We start from the raw sequence: 13,588 nt of genomic DNA on the forward strand, positions 1-13,588 counted from the left end.
ATTAACTGTGTGATAATGAGTGATAATGAGAACATTAAAAAACGGACCTTATAGAAATAGGCTCAGACTAAGTCCAAGAGGGTTAGCCATCAGAGAATGGTTAAGTGACTTTATTTTCTGACTCTGTTTCCATGTAGGCATCAATAGCTGGTAGTGCTATTGCCACATTACAAAAGGAGCTGTCAGCCACATCTTCTGCTCAGAAGATCACCAAATCGGTGAAGGCTCCTACTGTGAAGCCCAGTGAGACTAGAGTAAGGGCAGAGCCCACACCCTCGCCACAGTTCCCCTTTGCTGACATGCCAGATACTTACAAGAGTCAAGCTGGCGTTGAGGTGAAAAAGGAAGTAGGGGTGAGCATCACTGGTGCCACTGTCCGTGAAGAGCGCTTTGAAGTACTGCACGGGCGCGAAGCCAAGGTTGGTCACTGGTTACCCACTGTTGCTTGGTCCATTCCCATTGAGCAGGGCCAGGTGGTTGGCTAGTTTGTACTGAAAAGTAGCCAGCGGAGTCTTGCCTTTCTCCTTTACCATGCTAAGACTTGATTTTTATGGAGCACAGTATGGGTCAGAGATCATTTTCTCAAATTATTTTTATAATGTTGCATGAGCTAAGAGTTTATGAGATTTCCCTTAATTTCATGAGTATTTTGTAATATAATTTGTAAAAATCTAGGTAACAGAAACAGCAAGAGTACCAGCACCTGTTGAAATTCCTGTTACTCCACCAACTTTGGTCTCGGTGAGTAAAGAAGTTGATTATGTTGGACCCTATTCATATCTGCTCAAATCATTTTAATACATGTTTGCAAAGATCAGTTTCTCAAATTAATACAAAATGACATTAGTGAGCGTACAGATGCTCATTTTAAGACCGTATTTGACCATATTGGCAAGGAAGAGGGGAATTCTATGGGGTACATCATTCATGGATTCAAAAGATTTAATGTGCTTCCAATATGCAAAAAGGCATATTGCAGGAGCTGTGGAGACATAAAGACAAATCCATCCCTCCATCCCTCTTTGAAATATTTTCTTTGCCATCAGAGAAAATGTACATAAACGAGCATAATAAAATATATAAGGTGATAAGCACCACAACAGAGGGAGAATCCATGGGAGGGATAGATTCATTCCAGTTGGTGATACCACGGCAAAGCTTTGTTGAACGGGTAGCATTTGCTATTGAACCTTACAGCTCTTTACTAATATATTAGTATATTATATAAATATTAGTCTCTCTACTACTATTTCTGGAGTCCTGATTAAAAGGCCATTTTGTGGCAGTTGAAATGTGTAAGTTCAAACTCCACATTTGTTACAAAACAGAAATGATTAACGAATATGCACACATATCATTATTTATTTTTCTTCTCTCTTCAGGGCTTAAAAAATGTGACAGTCATAGAAGGTGAATCTGTCACCTTGGAGTGCCACATCTCTGGATACCCATCCCCAACAGTGACATGGTACAGGGAAGACTACCAAATCGAAAGTTCCATTGACTTCCAGATAACCTTCCAGAGTGGAATCGCTCGTCTTATGATTCGCGAAGCGTTTGCGGAAGACAGCGGGCGATTTACCTGCAGTGCTGTTAACGAGGCTGGAACCGTCAGCACATCCTGCTATCTGGCTGTGCAGGGTTAGTGGCCACCCTCCCACAGTCCTAATGCACATGCCATCACTTTCATCTGACATTCTTTTCCACAATACGGTTTCTGCGCACCTTGAAATGATGTCCCTTTTTGGAACTGGGGGGGAGATTATATGGTCAATTTAACTGTCAGTGCTAAGCAGGGTCACTAAACATCTCATCTCAATGAGAAACTTTTGTCTTCTTTCAGTGTCAGAAGAATTTGAAAAGGAAACCACAGCCGTGACTGAGAAATTTACCACAGAAGAGAAACGGTAAAACATTTTGCTAATTAGTAGCTGTTCTAGCACAGTTTTGACTTTCAGCCCCGTCAGTATTGGCAAATTGCAACTCAGAAACTAATATGAGGGAATTCTCTTTCCAGCTTTGTTGAGTCAAGAGATGTGGTTATGACTGATACTAGCATCACAGAGGAACAAGCAGGGCCTGGAGAACCTGCTGCGCCTTACTTTATTACAAAACCAGCAGTCCAGAAACTGGTGGAAGGTGGGAGCGTGGTGTTTGGATGCCAAGTTGGTGGCAACCCAAAGCCCCATGTGTACTGGAAAAAATCTGGTGTTCCTCTGACCACTGGATACAGGTATTTTGATGGCTGAATATACAGTTCTCTGTGACTTGTATGATATGTGCATGAAGCCTAGAGTAGAATTTACTTACCCCACCAACCCTGAGCATAGGCTCTTTCATTGTGGAGCCATCTTTGTTTTGAGGTATTTTTACATTTTTTGTGCAAAGTCTTCCTAAGAAATAAAGCTATGTGACAAAAGTGGATGGAAGATATATTTATTTACATTATAGTTTAATTCATTGAGGTTGTGAAAGTAGAGAAAATATGGATTTTCACACATACACACTTCCAGAAAATATTTGAGACAACTTTCAATAAAAACATGTAATAACTAAGTGACTAAAAGATAGAAGAAGAGGGGCCATGTAATAAAGAAGAAAGCTAGTTATGCACAAACATCTATGCTACTAATTTTTCTTCAATATAAAATTTAGCTCTGAATATTTTGCAACTTAAGATAAAAAGAGCAACCTGGTAATCTAAAAATGTAGGTGCCATACATTAATAATAATAAATATAATGTACCAGAGAGTTAATACTGAAATATTTAAAGGAATTTATTGTTTTAGTTATTCATTTGATCTCTGAATGAAATAATGAACAAAATAACAAACGAGGAGAAAATACCTGTTGTTTAAGTGACCTGATCATTTGCTAATGTAAACACTGAAAATCACTTAATTTCATGACTGATTCTAGCAATAAATATTCTTTAAAATGAATATTTTAACTTATTGGGCCCTAATTACTCATGTTCTTGCATTTTTCTCAATTTTCAGCAATCTTATAATCTATTGTGGAGCTTAGTCATATGTTTAGGGTCATTGAATTTTATACCACAGATCCACTCACAGATAAGTCCAAATATTTTACCCACGGAAGGGTTGTTTATAACTGATTTTTAAATTTTGTACATTTACCTAAAGATACAAAGTGAGTTACAACAAACAAACCGGTGAATGCAAGCTAGTAATTTCTATGACTTTTGCTGATGATGCTGGAGAATACACTATTGTTATTCGTAATAAGCATGGAGAAACTTCTGCATCTGCTTCCTTGCTTGAAGAAGGTAAGTGCAACTCTAGTTTCTACGTGCATGATAAGATCTGAAATACAAGGAGATAGCAGTGCTCTCCGTTTGCTAAAAAACCTGTTGCCATTTACTGGTTCTGATACTTTGCCCCGGTGTCTTTGCCTCAGTTGTATGGAAAATGTTTTAGACCACATGGCCTCAAAAACTATACTGGCATTAAACTTCTGAGGTTCTAGCGATAGTTTCTGTTTGGTGTGTTTGTTTCTAGGCATATCATGCCTCCGAAAATGCACAGATTCTAAATCCAGTTGCCTTCCAGGCCCAGGCAGGTAACAGTGAGCGCAATGAAAACAGTGGCAAACTGGAGAGTAGGTGCCCTGCCTCAAAGAGACAGTAGCTGTGTTGTTGCCCAGCATGCACCAGGCTGTTACCAGGCATGCACCAGGTTGTTACCAGGCTCAGTGTTGCTAGAGCTCCTGATACTTTAAAGAAAACCTGAAAGTCAGGATTTTCAATGTTTATAACTTGAAAACAAATGCAATAGCTTTCATGCTAGACTGTTCACATTTACAGTGAACTGGTTCGCACTCTGTTTCATTTGATCTACACAGTATCCCTTAGAGGAAATTACAATATTATCTTCATTTAGCCAATAAAGCACTCAAGATTCAGGAAGGTAAATGAATTGTTAAAAGCCACACAGCAAATTAGGAAGACCTCCATGTAGATCCCCCCAAAACTGACTGCTAATATAAAATACTTTCTACAATTGTAGTGGCTGATTTGATTTGTTAGTGTAAGTTTGGTTTCCAAATTCCATCTAGAAAATATTGAGCACGTCAATAGTAGATATTTGGAAACTTTGGCTTTTGGTTATCAACTTTCCCCAGTGTAGAGTTTACCTGAATGCATAGTGGCATGAATGTTTTTTAGTAAGAACATTAAAAATTAACTTATGTTCTTAACTCTTAGCTGATTATGAGTCACTGATGAAGTCCCAGCAAGAAATGCTTTACCAGACACAAGTGACTGCATTTGTTCAAGAACCCAAAGTTGGAGAAACAGCCCCTGGATTTGTATACTCTGAGTATGAAAAGAGTATGAAAAGAACAAGCCTTAATTAGGAAGAAAATGGCCAAAGATACTGTAATGGTCAGAACGTATGTAGAAGATCAGGTGAGTATAAAAATAATGACCAACCAAACCATTTCATAAATTATACTTTCCTTTTTTTGTTTGATATTTTCATTTTCAAGAGATGAGCTCGGGGTTAGACAACTATTAGTAGGTCAAAGTTCACTGCTGCTAAGTTTCCTTAATCTTCATGGTATGTTGCACCTGTGAGTTTAGAAATAGAGATTACATATATGCCATAAATGTGGCTTTAGAAATAGGGTTTATAATATATTAAGGAAAAGACCAATATTAGTAGAGCTAAGTTCATTAATGCCAAGATCTCTTCATCTGTATGATAAGCTAATGTAACCTCTAACCCAACTCTAACTCCTGCTTTTTTGGAATACTTTTCTACCCAAGATGCCACAGCATTCAGTGGGAAAGATCACCATAATGCAGATTAAAACAAACAAACCAAAGTCTTCTAGATTCTTCTCCCAGCTAAAAACTTCAACAATCTAGCTCAGATACACATCCTTAAATAATTTCCATCAGTAAGGATAAGTATTTTTAACAGACCATAATCTTTTTTGCATAGGAATTCCATATTTCTTCCTTTGAAGAGAGACTTATTAAAGAAATTGAATATAGAATAATAAAGACTACATTAGAAGAACTTCTTGAAGAAGATGGAGAAGAAAAGATGGCAGTTGACATTTCTGAATCTGAAGCTGTTGAATCAGGATTTGAGTTAAGAATCAAGAATTACAGAATTCTTGAGGGGATGGGTGTCACTTTTCATTGCAAGATGTCTGGATATCCATTACCAAAGGTAAAATATAAACATTTATAATACCTCTTTGCCACAGTAAAGATACAAATTGGTTACAGTATAACTATTTGATGTAAATTTTATTCATACATTCATGGTATTCTTTGCAGATTGCTTGGTACAAAGATGGCAAGCGCATCAAACATGGAGAAAGATACCAAATGGACTTTCTACAAGATGGCAGAGCTAGTCTGCGTATACCTGTTGTTCTTCCAGAAGATGAAGGAATCTACACTGCATTTGCCAGCAATATTAAAGGAAATGCAATTTGCTCAGGGAAATTGTATGTGGAGCCTGCTGCACCACTTGGAGCTCCAACTTATATCCCCAAACCAGAGCCAGTGAGCAGAATCAGGTAAGACTTATAATAATTTGGGTTACTTAGTATGTAAATTGTTTTCAAAACATCAAATATCTTAGTAGCAAATCGCTATTGTGTAAGAAGAAAATTGAGGGCTAAGATGGCACAGAAACTTACCAGTGGCAACACCAACAATTGCCAAGAGTTTTTATTTCTTGCCCCTATGTAAGATGAGCAAAGAATTTTCATCAGTGTATCATACTATTTATTTTCCTAGTACTACAGCTAATATCACAATAGCTCTTATTTGACACCTGATTTTTACATATGTAAATTTATACAACAGCCCTGCAATAAAAAGATGACTATTATTGGTTTGGAAATAGGAACACTGAGGCCCTGGGAATCTATGAAAATTGCCTTAATTCATCCAGCCTGTAAGTGGTGGTGCCAGCATTCAAACTCCAAGTCAGTCTGGCTGCAATGTGTAGATAGAGTCTTGTTTTGCTTTGTTTTGTTTCCAAATTGATTTCTATGTTTTCCTCCTCTGAGATAAAAATATATATATTTTTTTATTTTTCCATAAATGTATTCATTTGGTTTACTTATCCAACCAACATTTATTAGGATGTTTTGGCAGTTAAATCAAAAAAGTCTAGTGACTGATTAAATCCAAGTGGTAAGGAAAAGACAGTATTGAGAATTATTCCAAGATTTTTGAACCTGGGTACCTGGATGTACTGAATGACTACCAGCCAAAATTGAGAATATAGGAAAAACATAGCTGTGGGGCAACAATAATATATTCTATTTTAGATCTGAATGAGTTGGAGGTGCGTGTATTAGAACACGCAAGAAGTAAATTCTAAAATAACGTGAATAATGAATAATGAATAAGACAAAATGAAGTTTGTTTTGCTGAGTTTTCTTTATGCCTCATGAAAGTATTGTTTGTCTTTGTTTTGCAGATCTCTCTCTCCACGTTCAGTGAGCAGGTCTCCTATACGCATGTCTCCTGCACGGATGTCACCTGCAAGGATGTCTCCTGCACGGATGTCCCCTGCAAGAATGTCCCCTGGACGTAGGCTGGAGGAGACAGATGAGTCACAACTTGAGAGACTGTATAAACCAGTCTTTGTGTTAAAACCTGCTTCTTTCAAATGTTTAGAAGGGCAAACTGCCAGATTTGACTTAAAGGTTGTTGGTAGACCTATGCCAGAGACGTTCTGGTTTCACGATGGTAAGTATGACAGGTTTTTGCTCATGAATCATAAAAACACAAAAACAAGCTTATGTATCTGTCTAACAATTTTTTGAAACTATTTTAAAATCTACTTTCTTTTGAACATATTGTCACAGGCCAGCAAATTGTCAATGACTATACCCATAAAGTGGTCATTAAAGAAGATGGTACTCAATCACTAATTATTGTCCCTGCCACACCCAGTGATTCTGGGGAATGGACTGTGGTTGCCCAAAACAGGGCAGGCAGATCTTCAATTTCAGTGATTTTAACTGTGGAAGGTAAAATGAGATAAAATAAAAATAAATGAATTTTCTTATCACTTGGATTATAAACAGGTATTTCAGCCTTACTCCCTCTAAATCATGACCTTTCTCTTTCAGCTGTGGAACATCAGGTAAAACCAATGTTTGTAGAAAAACTGAAAAATGTCAATGTAAAGGAAGGTTCCCGACTTGAAATGAAAGTCAGAGCTACGGGTAACCCCAACCCTGACATTGTATGGTTGAAAAACAGTGACATCATTGTGCCTCATAAATATCCCAAAATCAGGTAAGTTTGGAAATAATAAAGCTAAGCTCATTATACAAATCCAATAACCAGGGAAGCTATACTACTATATTGATGATTCCCTCCCCCAACTTTTTATAGAATTGAAGGAACCAAGGGAGAAGCTGCCCTTAAAATCGATTCCACTGTCAGCCAAGATTCTGCCTGGTATACTGCGACTGCTATTAATAAAGCTGGCAGAGACACTACAAGATGCAAAGTAAATGTTGAAGTTGAGTTTGCAGAGCCTGAACCAGAGAGAAAGTTAATCATCCCAAGGGGGACATATAGAGCAAAGGAGATTGCAGCCCCAGAACTGGAGCCCCTCCATTTGCGATATGGTCAAGAGCAATGGGAAGAAGGTGATCTCTATGACAAAGAGAAACAACAGAAACCATTCTTCAAGAAAAAACTCACCTCCTTAAGACTTAAGCGCTTTGGACCTGCCCACTTTGAGTGCAGGCTAACACCCATTGGTGACCCAACGATGGTGGTGGAGTGGCTCCATGATGGAAAGCCACTTGAGGCAGCCAACAGGCTCCGTATGATCAATGAATTTGGGTACTGCAGCCTTGATTATGGTGTTGCATATTCTAGAGACAGTGGTATCATTACTTGCAGGGCCACTAACAAATATGGAACAGATCATACATCTGCTACCCTTATTGTTAAAGATGAGAAAAGTCTTGTGGAAGAATCCCAGTTGCCTGAGGGGAGGAAAGGCTTACAGAGAATTGAAGAATTAGAGAGAATGGCTCATGAAGGTGCACTTACAGGTGTAACAACAGATCAGAAAGAAAAGCAAAAGCCAGACATTGTCTTGTTCCCAGAGCCAGTTAGAGTACTTGAAGGGGAGACCGCAAGGTTCCGCTGCAGGGTAACCGGCTACCCTCAGCCCAAAGTCAACTGGTACCTCAATGGACAGCTCATTCGCAAAAGCAAAAGGTTCAGAGTTCGCTATGATGGTATCCATTACCTGGACATCGTGGACTGCAAATCATATGACACAGGTGAAGTGAAGGTCACCGCAGAAAATCCTGAAGGTGTGATAGAGCATAAAGTGAAGCTTGAGATTCAACAGAGGGAAGATTTTAGGTCTGTTCTTAGGAGAGCTCCTGAACCAAGGCCCGAGTTTCACATACACGAACCAGGAAAACTTCAGTTTGAAGTACAAAAAGTGGATAGACCTGTTGACACCACTGAAACCAAAGAAGTTGTGAAGTTGAAAAGGGCTGAAAGAATTACCCATGAAAAAGTGCCCGAAGAGTCGGAAGAGCTGCGCAGTAAATTCAAGCGCAGAACAGAAGAGGGCTATTATGAAGCCATTACCGCTGTGGAGCTCAAGTCTCGAAAGAAAGATGAATCCTATGAGGAACTCCTCAGGAAGACAAAAGATGAACTTCTCCACTGGACCAAAGAGTTAACTGAAGAGGAAAAGAAAGCTCTTGCCGAAGAAGGCAAAATCACGATTCCAACTTTTAAACCTGATAAGATTGAACTAAGTCCTAGTATGGAGGCTCCAAAAATCTTCGAAAGAATCCAAAGCCAAACAGTGGGCCAAGGATCTGATGCACACTTCCGGGTCAGAGTCGTGGGGAAACCAGACCCTGAATGTGAATGGTACAAAAATGGTGTCAAAATTGAACGGTCTGACCGGATCTACTGGTACTGGCCAGAAGACAATGTTTGTGAATTGGTCATAAGAGATGTGACTGCTGAGGACTCTGCCAGCATCATGGTAAAAGCCATCAATATAGCTGGAGAAACCTCCAGTCACGCATTCTTACTTGTCCAAGGTAATTTGCATGTCTTTCCTTTGATGGACCTGTCTTTGTATTCAAGAATATCCATGAGTGCGTTTACTTTTCTTTCCCCATTCCTCAGGTTGCGAATTTAATTTAATATAATGTGCTCTCCCCTTTTCCCCCCACCTTTTTCTTGTAGCCAAGCAATTGATCACTTTCACACAGGAATTACAAGATGTTGTTGCTAAGGAAAAAGACACTATGGCAACCTTTGAATGTGAAACTTCAGAACCATTTGTCAAAGTGAAATGGTATAAAGATGGTATGGAGGTTCATGAGGGAGATAAATACAGGATGCACTCTGACAGAAAGGTTCACTTCCTCTCCATACTGACCATTGATATGTCTGATGCTGAAGATTACAGCTGTGTGCTTGTAGAAGATGAAAATATCAAAACGACTGCTAAACTTATTGTTGAAGGTATTCAACAACGAAGGATTTCATTGTTTACCTAAGCTCTAAAGTCACCTTTAGCATGTGGTCAAATTAGCTATGCAATTTTTCTTTCATAAAACAATTATTTGGAAATTAGCTATAAGTTTCATAGCCAGAATCATAAATTTATGTTCCTAATGAAGAATGTTAACAATTTGACCATTTGGATTTTTTTAAGTAGTATTATCTTGATTTTAGCTTTTAAGATTTTATTAAAACATAATTCTTTACTTTCAAAATATTTAAAATTAAAATAAAATAACTGCTTCTCATTGAAAATTTATCTCTCAGCCCATCAGCAGGTAGATATTAAGAATATTCCTGATAGTATGGGGGAGATAAGAGATATACAAGACATTGTCTGTATCCTAAGTCTAGATGCATACCTCTCCAAAAAAAATGATTTCTTTTTCTGTTATACACTTCAGGTGCAGTTGTTGAGTTTGTGAAGGAACTTGAGGACATAGAAGTTCCGGAATCGTATTCAGGAGAATTAGAGTGTATTGTATCCCCAGAAAATATAGAAGGAAAATGGTATCATAACAATGTGGAGCTTAAATCCAATGGCAAATACACAATTACATCTCGTCGTGGACGTCAGAACCTCACAGTCAAGGACGTAACCAAGGAGGACCAGGGAGAATACAGCTTTGTCATTGACGGAAAAAAGACAACCTGTAAACTAAAGATGAAACGTAAGTCTTCCCATTCTTGTCAGCCTGCAGTGAGCATCATTATGGTTTATCAATAAAAAATGATCGTAACATTCTTTTTCTCCCCATATTTCACAGCCCGCCCCATTGCTATCCTACAAGGACTTAGTGACCAAAAAGTCTGCGAGGGTGACATTGTTCAGCTTGAAGTTAAAGTCTCCTTGGAAAGTGTGGAAGGCGTCTGGATGAAAGACAGCCAAGAAGTGCAGCCCAGTGACAGGGTTCACATTGTGATAGACAAACAATCTCATATGCTGCTCATTGAAGACATGACTAAGGAAGATGCTGGAAATTACTCTTTCACCATTCCAGCCCTTGGCCTCTCCACCAGTGGGCGTGTCTCTGTCTATAGTGAGTCCTACTTATGCAATTTTATGTTTACACTATCAAGCAACATAAAGAACTTCAAGGAGTAAACAATTTCAACAAAATTCATTCATCTTGTGTGTGTATGATTTTGCAGGTGTGGACGTGATAACACCTCTAAAAGATGTTAATGTGATTGAAGGCACAAAGGCTGTGCTTGAATGTAAGGTCTCAGTCCCTGATGTGACTTCTGTTAAGTGGTACTTAAATGACGAACAAATCAAGCCTGATGACCGTGTGCATGCCATTGTAAAAGGTACTAAACAGCGGCTAGTCATTAACCGAACTCACGCTTCAGACGAAGGACCTTACAAGCTGATAGTTGGCAGAGTTGAAACCAACTGTAATCTCTCTGTAGAAAGTAAGGATTATTCTACTTATCTAATAATTACTTTAAGCATTCTACTTTCTCAGTGTAATAATAACCAAGAGATTATTTTATTTTTTCCCCAGAAATTAAAATTATCAGAGGTCTTCGTGACCTTACCTGTACAGAAACTCAAAATGTGGTGTTTGAGGTTGAGCTGTCCCACTCTGGAATTGATGTCTTGTGGAATTTTAAGGACAAGGAAATCAAACCCAGTTCTAAATATAAAATCGAAGCACACGGAAAAATATATAAATTGACAGTTCTAAATATGATGAAAGATGATGAAGGAAAATATGCATTTTATGCGGGAGAAAATATGACATCTGGAAAACTTACTGTGGCAGGTTGGTATATTTATTAACCTAAATTCTTATGAGGAGCGATTGTTATTTTAAGAAATTGTTATTCATTTCCTCCAAAACTCCTTTCAGTTTCCCACTTCCATGCCTCTGCTTATGCTGTTCCCAAAGCCAATAGTACTTGCAACACCATTCCCACCAGCCTAAATTACAAATGTTCTTCTAGGCCTACCTCAAATATCACCTTCTCCAGTAAACCTTCCTTAATCTCTCCGTTTATATATGATCTCTTCCTCCTCCAACACCAGGATCACTTTACATATGTGATCGTTCATAGTATTTATTATGCACTTGTCTTATTCCCCATTTCCTCTTTCTTTTTTTTTTTTTTTTTTTTTTTTTTTTTTTTTGAGACGGAGTCTTGCTGTGTCGCCCAGGCTGGAGTGCAGTGGCTGGATCTCAGCTCACTGCAAGCTCCGCCTCCCGGGTTTACGCCATTCTCCTGCCTCAACCTCCCAAGTAGCTGGGATTACAGGCACCCACCACCTCGCCCGGCTAGTTTTTTGTATTTTTTTTTTTTAGAAGAGACGGGGTTTCACCGTGTTAGCCAGGATGGTCTCGATCTCCTGACCTCGTGATCCACCCATCTCGGCCTCCCAAAGTGCTGGGATTACAGGCTTGAGCCATCGTGCCTGGCCTCCTCTTTCAATATCAGTGTATAAACTCCTGAAATCTGGAATTTTCTTTGTATATTCCAATATATTGCAAATGACAGATAATCAATTGATATTTGCTGAATTGAGCTTTATTTAAACTTTCTTATTCTAGAGAATTATTTCCTTTTGTAGCCATTCTTGCTTATTTAGTCTTTGTGCCTTTTGTTTTCTTCCTACTTTTTAATGAACTCAATAAATATTTTCAAAATACAGTTTAACATATCTGTATCTCTTATGATATCATGTAGAAATAAGACCATCATTCAGCAGAATGTCTTAGCTTTACAACAAAGAATAAAAAATGTAAGTCAATTGTCAACAAAAAACTAGAAGTCATCATTAATTTGTTTGGTTCATTACAGTTTAAATATTGAGAGTTGAGATGTTACATTCAGATCGTGTTGTCCATTACATCTAGAATTGAAGCAAGTCATATGGTAATGATCTGTCTTATTTGGTATGAAAGTTTCATGGTTTATACTTACTTACATTATAAGATTTCCTCAGAGATCAGACCATGAAAAGACTGGTAAAACAAAATTTCAGATTCAGCATTTTTATACATTTAATGTAAATTACATGTTTTAAATGTGTGGAAACAGGAATAAACTATGAATCCCCTCTGTGATTTCACCCAACGATTTTAAAGTACCTACCATAGGTCAGACACTTGTAGGAACTCAGGACACAAAACTAAATAAGAAATGATTTTTTTCTTGAGAATTCATAATTTAGAGAGGACAGATACATAAGCAACTAGCTTGTTAAAGCAGTAATTATTTCTACTAGTGGATGATAAGAGTGGAGGCAATGGGGTGAAACTTCATAGAATGGGTGACATTTGTCAACACAGTGATTTTTAGTATACAGAAATCCTTAATCTAGTAGAAACATTGATGACTTGTACATTTTGTTTAGCAAATTTTTATGAGTCAAAAGATCAGATTCCCAGGAAATAATCATTAAAAGACCAAGTAGAATGCTTTTGAAGAAGAAGGAATTGGGTTAGAGGCTATCCCAGTGTTATACTGTTCTAAGAATTTCCTATTAATTCAACAATTGCTTTTTCTTAACAAAACATTTCTGATTCCAGTATTTCTCCTAATTATCAGTCATACATACTTAGAATAAGGGATTTCTTTGGTACCTTCTCAATATGGGTAAAAACAATCTTATAGACATTTCATGATTTCAAAATCATGTTCTTAAATTTGATATTTTATATTTACTTCTGCAAAGATTTTCTTATTATGTGAATATTTTTAAAGGGCTCATACTGTACTTCTCTTGTTCCAAAGGTGGGGCCATCTCCAAGCCACTCACAGATCAGACTGTAGCTGAATCCCAGGAAGCTGTGTTTGAATGTGAAGTTGCCAACCCAGATTCCAAAGGCGAATGGTTGAGGGATGGCAAACACCTACCACTGACTAACAACATCAGAAGTGAGTCTGATGGCCACAAAAGGAGACTTATCATTGCTGCCACCAAATTAGATGACATTGGAGAATATACCTACAAGGTGGCCACCTCCAAAACATCTGCCAAACTCAAAGTTGAAGGTAAGTAACATAGGATTTGTCCTTTTCAA

At 38.0% G+C, this 13,588-nt stretch overlaps 1 protein-coding gene across 1 annotated transcript in view; it reads left to right on the top strand.

Moving 5' to 3' along the window:
- LOC108527098 (titin) overlaps positions 1-13,588 on the top strand; it is a 284,505-nt gene that overhangs the window by 22,863 nt on the left and 248,054 nt on the right. The window contains 20 exon segments of the mRNA XM_017868255.1: positions 138-419; positions 676-741; positions 1,383-1,641; positions 1,844-1,907; positions 2,018-2,233; positions 3,148-3,290; positions 4,227-4,356; positions 4,358-4,430; positions 4,969-5,202; positions 5,313-5,557; positions 6,472-6,743; positions 6,863-7,027; positions 7,130-7,298; positions 7,398-9,091; positions 9,240-9,521; positions 9,965-10,231; positions 10,328-10,600; positions 10,713-10,976; positions 11,069-11,329; positions 13,299-13,559. Coding sequence (XP_017723744.1) covers positions 138-419; positions 676-741; positions 1,383-1,641; positions 1,844-1,907; positions 2,018-2,233; positions 3,148-3,290; positions 4,227-4,356; positions 4,358-4,430; positions 4,969-5,202; positions 5,313-5,557; positions 6,472-6,743; positions 6,863-7,027; positions 7,130-7,298; positions 7,398-9,091; positions 9,240-9,521; positions 9,965-10,231; positions 10,328-10,600; positions 10,713-10,976; positions 11,069-11,329; positions 13,299-13,559 — 5,620 coding nt within the window.

Source organism: Rhinopithecus bieti, unplaced genomic scaffold (assembly GCF_001698545.2).
Source record: "Rhinopithecus bieti isolate Rb0 unplaced genomic scaffold, ASM169854v2 scaffold_3062, whole genome shotgun sequence".
NCBI lineage: Eukaryota > Metazoa > Chordata > Mammalia > Primates > Cercopithecidae > Rhinopithecus > Rhinopithecus bieti.